This window comes from Austrofundulus limnaeus, unplaced genomic scaffold, assembly GCF_001266775.1.
Source record: "Austrofundulus limnaeus strain Quisiro unplaced genomic scaffold, Austrofundulus_limnaeus-1.0 Scaffold304, whole genome shotgun sequence".
NCBI lineage: Eukaryota > Metazoa > Chordata > Actinopteri > Cyprinodontiformes > Rivulidae > Austrofundulus > Austrofundulus limnaeus.
This window is the reverse complement of record NW_013952706.1, coordinates 138249-147288: the sequence shown is the minus strand read 5'-3', so window position 1 is coordinate 147288 and position 9040 is coordinate 138249. Positions and strand designations below refer to the sequence as shown.

Below are 9040 nucleotides of genomic sequence, written 5' to 3'. Positions count from 1 at the left end.
ATTATTACTATTATTATTATTATTATTAAAGGGAGGAGTCTAGGAGGCTTCCTTATCCGTTGAATGACAAAAAGTTGCGCAACTTCCATCTGCACTCCTGCTGCGATCCCCTGGTGACAGCTGTCCTGTACATTGCCCCCAGTCAGCACTCCAAGACGTGGAGGATGCGGCTCGGAGCATGTGATTGGTTCAAAGTGTGTGGGCGTTTTTGGGCTGTGTGACACCGCTATCTGCTACTCACTTCCAGAGGGTGGTTTTTGTTTCTAAACATGGATAGTTTCGAAGAGAAATTCACCGAGGCGGTCCGGAGGTACAACCATCTGTGACTCCTCCACTGCGTCGGTGCGTGCTGAAGGTAAGGGGAGATCTGGTGGGCAAGTTTCTCGAAACGAGCAGCGGACATTCGAAAATAGAACTATTTTTCATCATCCATCTCCTGCATCTGTTGAACCAACAAGTTAAACTCGGAACTAGCAACTAGCAGTTATTTACATGCTAAGCTATGCGTGTGACATATGCGGTGGGAGGGCAGAGGGAGGGATGTATCCCCCACATCTTTTCCCAGTATAAACACTCAATGCAGTCGGTGACACACACGCAATTACGTCATCGCTGGGCTGCAGCTGCACGTCTCACATGAAGTATAAACAAAGCTTAAGAGTGATTCCCTTTAGAACCAAAGCAGGAGCTGTGTCCGCATTCTTGGTGCAAAGTCAAGCTCATTCTTAGTGTGGGTTCCTGTTTGTAGTGCTTATGGACAGGATCTCAAGGCGCGGTTGTGGAGAGGAGGGTGTCTGGTTTGGGCACCACAGAGTCTTGTGTCTGCTGTATGCAGATGATGTGGTTTTGTTGGCATTTTCAGGCCAAGACCTTCAGCGTGCACTGGGGTGGTTCACAGCAGAGTGTGAAGCTGCTGGGATGAGAGTCAGTTCCTCTTTGAGGCCATGGTTCTTGACCGGAAAAAGATGAAATGCCCCCTCCGGGTTGGGGAAAGGTCTCTGCCTCAAGTGGAGGAGTCGAAGTATCTAGGTGTCTTGTTTATGAGTGATGGTAGGATGGAGTGAGAGATGGGGTGATGGATTTGGGCCTCGTCCTCAGTAATGAGGGTGTTGCTGCAGTTGGTGTTGGAGAAGAAAGAACTGAGTCAAAAGGCAAAGCTCTCAATTTACTGGTCTGTTTGGGTTCCAACCCCCACCTGTGGTCATGAGGCATAGATCATGACTGAAAGAACAAGATCTCGGATACAAGCGGCTGAAATGAGCTTTCTTTGTGGCCATGCTCAGCCTTAGAGATACAGTGAGGAGCTCCATCATCTGGTGGAGCTTGGAGTGGAGCCGCTGCTAATCCGCACTGAAAGGAGTCAGTTGAGGTGGTTCATTTGATTAGGATGCCTCCTGGATGCCTCCCTTTAGAGGTGTTCAGAGCACGTCCCACTGGTAGGCGGTCCCAGGGACAAACCAGGACTCATTGGAGGGATTATGTATCATCTCTGGCCTGGGAAAGCCTTGGGGTTCCCCAGGATGTCGCTGGGGAGAGGGATCTTTGGGTGTCTTTCCTGGACCTGTTGCCTACCCAACCCAACTATGCATAAGTGGCAGAAGATGGAGATGGAGAAAAGTATTAAGGTTTTTCTTCAAGCTCCTCATGTTTTCTGCTATCCTGGCTCCACTTTCACAAACCCTGGCAGTTGGCTCTAGCTTTTCAGTATCACTGTCACTTGATAAATCCTGTCAAACATTCATCAAATTGGAATAAAGGTATTGTCTAAAAACATTGTAAGACTTACGGAATGATGACTCTGCAGATCCTCCTCTTAGGATCTGGTTAAGGACATCATCGGTGTCGCTGGTGCTTGCCATGCTGTTCCTCATTTGCATCATAGATAGTTGAGAGCAAAGGCTAGGCTGACGATCCATTTTTTTCAGTGCCTAAGACACATTTACCAACAACATCTTCACAATTATTCACATCAAAACAATAAACAAACAGCTATATAGTCTAAACTTAATGTGTTATAAGGATCATTTAGGAATGAGGAGGAAATAATTGTGTCCCTCCAATGGGAACAAAAAAGATTCCAGTCAAAAATTATAATAACCCCGATTCTCACACTTAGATAATCTCAAGTGAATAGGAAGTGTGTGTGTTTGTGTCCTGATACATCTCTGTGTGTGTTTGTGTTGTATGTGAAACATATATTTTTATTGTTTATTTTAGTCTTTGTATTGATAGTTTTAAATGTTTTTAAAATTCAACCAAGGACTGGGTTGGTAAATTAGCTGTCAGCTAGAAGGCACATAACAATGGCTACATTGTGACTATTTTAGGTTTTGTCCCTTTTTAAAAATAAATCAATTCAAAACTAAATCAAAATGAAACTCATTACCTTGTCACTGAGCGTGGGATCATTCAGAGAGTACAGTTTGTTGGTGATATCTTTGCCAATGAGATACCGAAACACCTCACTCAGGAAAGTGTCAGATTCCAGGAAATACGTGAGCCTCTCTCGTGACCAGCACAGAAACTTACAGTTTTCTTCTGCCACAATAGTCACCTGTTAATAAAAGCACAACAATTCAATTCCTTGTATATATTTTTTTTTTAATTAATTTTTTTGGTCATGACCATTGGTGAGAGATGGCAAGTAGACAAACTAGTAAGTCAAGAGTTTTGCCTTTCAGCTCAACTCTCTTCACTACAAGAGATCAGACCAATGCCTTCATCACTTTAGATGTGGTCCCAATCCATTGATCCATCTCATGCACCATACTACCATCTCTCTGGAGCAAGACTCCCACATAAACTCTTCTGCTTGATGCAAAGACTCATTCCCAACCTGGATGGAGCATTCCACGATTTTATGGTTGAGAGCTGTGACTTTAGACTAAGAGAAACCACTTCACACTTGTCCATGAACCTTCCTAGTGCATGCTAAAGGTCATGGTAAAAAGACACCAACACATCAAACACACATCATCTACAAAAAAAATGTAGACAAGACCCTTGAACTAGGGCCAGCCCTGGTGGAGTACAATGTGCACTTGAAAGAATCTCAAATACAGACTTAAATCTGATTTGGCTATAGAGGGACCCGATGGCTGTTGTAGTGACCACATTAACCCACAAACCCAGCTCCCACAGAATGCTTCAAAGAAAATGGTCATAAGCCTTCTTCAGATCTACGAAACATGTAGACTGAAATGTCAAACTCCCATGACAAATCCATTAATCATATGTATGATTAAGTTTTTTGTATATTTTACCAGAGAAGACATGGCACCAGGATGTGCTGTGTGGAGGATGTTGACTAACTACATTCCTTCTTGGAACTAATGTTTTGATAGCTTTGGCCTTGTTCAGAAAAGAACAAGTGCTACAAGATTTTGATCGACACAAGTTTGAGGTGTTGACTTGTTCAGATCTCAGTCTGACAGTTAATGGGATTTTGGCTGAACCAAAAAATCAAGCCTATGGAGACTCAAACAGGTTTCAGGTATAAAGGGTTGGCTTCTAATGAGTCAGACACAAACTTCAGAGGACCAGTTGTAGAAATGCCTCCACAGCCCAGGGGTCGGATTTATAAAACGGGCGTAAGCACAATTTGAGCCCAGAAACTTGCGTACGCCACTTTGTACGCCAAGGTTGTGATTTGTAAAATCCAAACTTGATGTGAAAATGTGCGGTGTCTCACGCCAGCTTTGACCCATGCGTACGCTCATTTTGGAGAGGTGAAACTGCGACACAGATGGTGAAGTGGTGAATTAGAGCCACACTATGTAATGATCACTGTCAGATATTTAATTTACCTTCATAATCAGACTTAAATTTTTATTCAACTTTATCATCAGCTTTCTTAACAGTAATATTTATGCTTCTGCTGCTGAGCCATGAGGACCTTTGAAATAAAAAAAACTTAAATCTTAAATAAACGTTCCCGTGCGCAACTCGGTTCATCTGTTTTCTCCTCAGACGACCCTGACCCACAGACCTCTCCCCGAGCAGGACAGCAAAAGTCATGCTTTGGATACACGCGCAGTGCGCATCCACCTCGCCAGCGTGGATGTTATAAAACTTAACGTTTAAAGTCCGTATTTGTCACGTGCGGGGGGGATGCGTGCGTGTATGTGTATGCGGGGCAGGGGTGTCTGCCGCAGATAACAGAGCAGGCAGGAGGGGGAGATGATGAGGAGAAGAGCAGTGAACTTATTTCTAATTTTATCTGACTTGTTTAAATTTATTTTTTATTGTTTTTATCGTCCTGTAGGCTCTGAGGGAAAATTAATTTGAAGCTGAGTTTTTTTTTATAAAAATCATTAGATTACTCTAAAGCAAAATGAGGGAAAATCTGTCAATTACAGATATTCTGTTCACGTGAGCAGCTGTCAGTCAACACCTGTCAACCTCCAGACGCACGACGGAGCGTGTCTGAACCAATCAGTTTTGTTGGCATTGATCAGCTGACTGATTTAAATACATCTTAACATTCATGAGGTACTTTACATTGACTGTTTATGGTTGAGTGTGGGCGTGTAGAGGGTAGAACCTGAGGCGGGACCTCGTGCGCAAACTCTGACATGCGGCTGTGATTTATTAATGAAAGATGCGCAGAAACGTGCGTATGCATAGTTTTATGAATCTGAAATTTTTTTTGGCGTACGCCATTTCCACCTTTTGGCCGTACGTTCACTTTTAGTATGGTTTCCACACAATCCTTTATAAATGAGACCCCAGGACTGTTTGTTGGCATCTAACAAATGATACTACTCAATACTAGATGTTTAGTGCATGTAACGTATTTACTTTTTTCTTTCTGGTGTTTACCTGGAATTTCTCTCCTCTGTGCATTTCAGTGGACCTGAACTCTGGAGAGTCGATGAATGAGTTGGTATAGATGTTGTGAAGGAAATGGCCTCGGTATGACACCTTCATCCTGTCACACAACAATCATTAGTAAAACTTTGGATTCATCTTAAAGCTAAAAAACAATATTTGTTTAAACTATTTAAAACATTTTGTGTGAAAACATAGTTGATGTTGGTAAAACGTCAAGCCAGTACCCCACTATGCTGTGTCAAGTTTAACACTACACTTTTGCAAAAACAGTTGCCAGCCAGGACACTTAGGTAGCACAAATCCAAAAAGAGTAGATTAGATTGGACCTCCAGCAGACCCTGGGTGCTGGGACTCTGATGCAAGCTGCTAGTAACTTTTGCTAACTGGTGTTTATGATTTGTTAATGATTTTGTACAAGGCCCTGAGGTGAATTTTGTTGTAATTCTGCAAATTGGTCATCAAATTATTGGAGGTATGTCAAGCTATTCTGTTGTTCTAGAGAAAATAGCTGTGTGTTTTTTTGACCTGTTCATTTATTTAGTTTTATTGCTTTATAATCTTGTAGTATTTGTAACTTGACATTATCCAAAAGGAACAGCCTCAGTTCCTCCCAAAATTAGTTGAGTTGTGCAGGACATTCTTGAGATATGACTGAGTCAATGTTGAGGTATTTCTGAAACCTGAGACATCTGTGCAGTAAGAGTGCAAACACCTGGAGATTTTTTATCTTAATGCCAAATGTTGGTAAGACATTTGTGTAACGTATACAGATGTCTCAACTACCAAACTGTGAAATAATGCATAAAAATTCAGTTGTAGTTATTTATCATTATTTAACCAGGCAAGCCCCATTGAGATCGCAGATCTCTTTTTCAAGGGAGGCCTGGAGGTAACCTATTGTACATGTTTTTTGTAGTGTCACCACCACGGGCCTCCAACTTGACTCAACAATTATAGTTGGATTCTAGCTTCAAGAAAGTACTGTAGTAGTTGTTCTTCTTATAACAGATTTCTACATCTTAATCATTAGAAATTCTCTCTAAAAATATTTAAATTGCTCTCGTGACTACCTCTAAATGTCAGATTTATTTAAAGAATGTTTGTAGTGAGCAGCTTGTCTTGTGAGCAGCACATACTTTCCTTTAAGCAGAATGCTGAGGCGTTCGTCCACAGAGGTCTTGTCTTCAGCAGCGTAGGCCTGGCCCTTCTTCAGGGTCTGGATGGTACAGAACTGTCCTGTGAGTCTCTGAAACAAGGCTTCTCGAACATGGAGGGGCTCAAACATCCGCTTGTAGACGGACCTCAGCTCTCTGTCAATCTTAATCTGACAGAACACAGATCAACAAGAAGTCATCCATCAAATGGCAACGTAAAATTTCAAACCCTGGAAAAAATGATAGAATCAACGCTTTAATGAACACCTGGAGGACGTTCTTTTAATTCTTTGAGTTTGTATTAAAAAGTAAATCAGGTCCACGTCAGTTCAACAATAAAGAAAAGGCTTACACCCCCGCGCCCAATTTTTTCCAACAGTGACAAATATTTTACATTTTTAGGATGTATTATACAACATACCTAAATTTCTCAATTCTCAATCAGCAATCATGACATCATAATTTTAAAATCACGTCAAAGTTACCTAAAGACATCAAGAAAGCTGCAGCTGTGCATTTAACCAGTTAAATTCTATTGCGATAGAGCAAATTATGTAATTTTATTGAGGGATTATATTGACTGGATCATATTATTGTGGGGGCCATAACCCCTTTAATCCCCCGCAAATAACATGTTTGTCTGCAGGACACAGAACCGTCCTGATTACTCCATGGCAGGGACAGTGATGACAAAATGAAACACAACTCACGGGTCTGAGCTTGTACAGAAGGTAAAACAAGTGCATGAAGTTGACCAGAAGAAAGATCACATTCCAAACCATCACATCCAGGTTGCAGCGGTACAGAGTGGCCCAGGCGATGAAGAGACTGCACCCTGTCCAAAACAAGGAAGCAGAACAGAGTTAACGATGGTTTAACCAGGTAGATAACATTAAGGTCTCTGGGTATAAAGATTACATACTTCAGTAGGAGGGGACAAAAGATCAGTAGAATGTAAAAATCTGAAAGCTACCAGTAATTTAAATCCTGGGGTTAAATGAAGACATGAGCTTTTGTACCTATTTTACTAGAAACTGTCTTCAGACAGCATTTTACACAATGACAGAACCCAAAGTTAAAGTAGCCACAAATGCAAACGGTGACCAACAACCTTCCATCAGAGCATTCTAACACATTCTCGTCAAGTTGTACAGATTGCCCATAATTTACACAGAATTTCCCTCATTTTGCAGGTAAACGGACGCATAGAGTAATCTCACGGAGTTTTTCAAGTTTTACGGATATTTTCAAGAACTCAGTTTCAAAGTTATTGTACATCTCAGAGCCGGACAGGAAAAAAAAAAAAAAATAATAATATCAGGTAACCATCTTTCAACCCACTCTGCCCCTAGAAATAAAGTCATCCGTCCTCATTTCCTCCTTCTTTGCACTGCAGGTGCTGTCATCTCCGCAGCCTGCACCACCTCCCCACCCACCCAACCCGCATTCGTGATTAATACAGATCTTTTGCGAAAATTACAGATTTTTGAGGTTCATTTTACAGGTACACGTCCGAAGAGGCTAACATGTATGTCAGAGGTGTCAAGAAACAAAGTACATGTACGTTGTTATTTTACTTAAGTAAAAAGTTTGCTTATTACAATGTACTTGAATTGTTTTCAGTATTATAGCATGAAGATGACTGGCAGATATGCGGTTGAAAAAGGAAGCCTAGTGCGTCCTGCATTTTTCAACATCAATATTTTAATGTTGAAAAACATTATAGTCATTATGGTATCAGCTTGTGGGGCTTTGAGGGAAATAGGTTGGGAACCACTGAAGACAGCAGTGCAGCAGCATTTCTGTGCTGAGAAGCATGGAACCCTGTTGAAATTGTTCAGGTTCTTATTTTATTGTGATTCTTTTCAGTTATTTTAATTTTTCTTCCTCAAATAAAATTCTGCTGAACCAAAATCAATAACATTTACACGTAAGTAAGTGGTAGTAAGTTACTATCTAGGGCTTGTGTATGTGGCTCACAGAAATACTCAGATGTGTTAATTTGTTGGGGGCACAATCTTTGAGGTTTTTGGGACTTTGTTCTGTAACGTCTAAATTGTAAGTTAAATCCTTAGATTGACACATTCCAAGCACCAGATGGTATAGGCCAAGCTCGCTTCTGCCAAAAATTGTTTTTGCTACTTCATAAACATTGTAATATCTACTTTTGATTTCTTTTCAAAGGTTTACAGTTGAACTGTCATGAAACTCACCATGTTGTATCCACAGACAGCATGCGGCTTGTGAATGATACACTAAAGAAAATATAAAAGTACACAATTGTCCCACAATTGAATTGTCCCACTTATTCTCTGGTGAGTGTTTTGTGACTTTATTTCTCTTTTATTTACATATTGGTGGTAAGTTTGCAGCAGCTGGGCTACGATCCGCCAGCATCAAAGCAACATTGTTATATAGAAACCTACTGAGACCATGTACAGTATAACTGAGTTGGATGGAATTAGAGCAAGGTGAGTCATACTGAGTGCTTCAGTTGTAGTGCTCTTGAGAAGGGTTGGTGCTATTTTGAGCAAAAAAAATCTGTTCCACATATTTTCTGTGTTCAAAATTCAAACGACAGGACCGAGAGATTCTGAGATTTAGGCAAGAAAATGAAATGCCTCTATGCACTCCATCCGAACTGCCAAAACCGGCTCTCGTTGTAGCAGTTGCATGTCGGAAATTATCATTTTGTTTGCAGCTTTGAGTCTTCTGCAAAGATACTTGCTTGAGGTTTTGCCAAGAGTAAAATAACTGAATGAACTTCAAACCAAATTTCTCATAATTCCTGCTGTTTTCTGACTCCTCACTCCAACCAAAAAGAAGATTGGAAGGACATCTGACACCCTCAGAGCCTTTAGGGCCTCAGATCCTTTTCATACGAAATGAGTCAGAAAAACATTTCAAACATTTATCAGGTTAAATTAAATCTTCAAAATTTTCCTGATAATTTATCACCACCAAAGACCACATTGGATTGCAGTTAAACTGTTTCCTTCACTGCTACAGGAGAGGAATGCTTCCCTGACACCCCCTGGGTGTAGGGGGTGGGG

At 41.0% G+C, this 9040-nt stretch overlaps 1 protein-coding gene across 1 annotated transcript in view; it reads right to left on the bottom strand.

The window, feature by feature from the left end:
- The window catches only part of popdc1 (popeye domain cAMP effector 1), a gene marked incomplete at its 5' end in the record, with an annotated part of 12544 nt that extends 5722 nt beyond the window's left edge, over nt 1-6822 (bottom strand). Inside the window, 5 exon segments of the mRNA XM_014021759.1 lie at nt 1787-1928; nt 2387-2554; nt 4822-4930; nt 5970-6157; nt 6698-6822. Of these exon segments, the coding sequence (XP_013877213.1) occupies nt 1787-1928; nt 2387-2554; nt 4822-4930; nt 5970-6157; nt 6698-6822 (732 nt within the window).
- Between the last annotated feature and the right edge of the window lie 2218 nt (nt 6823-9040).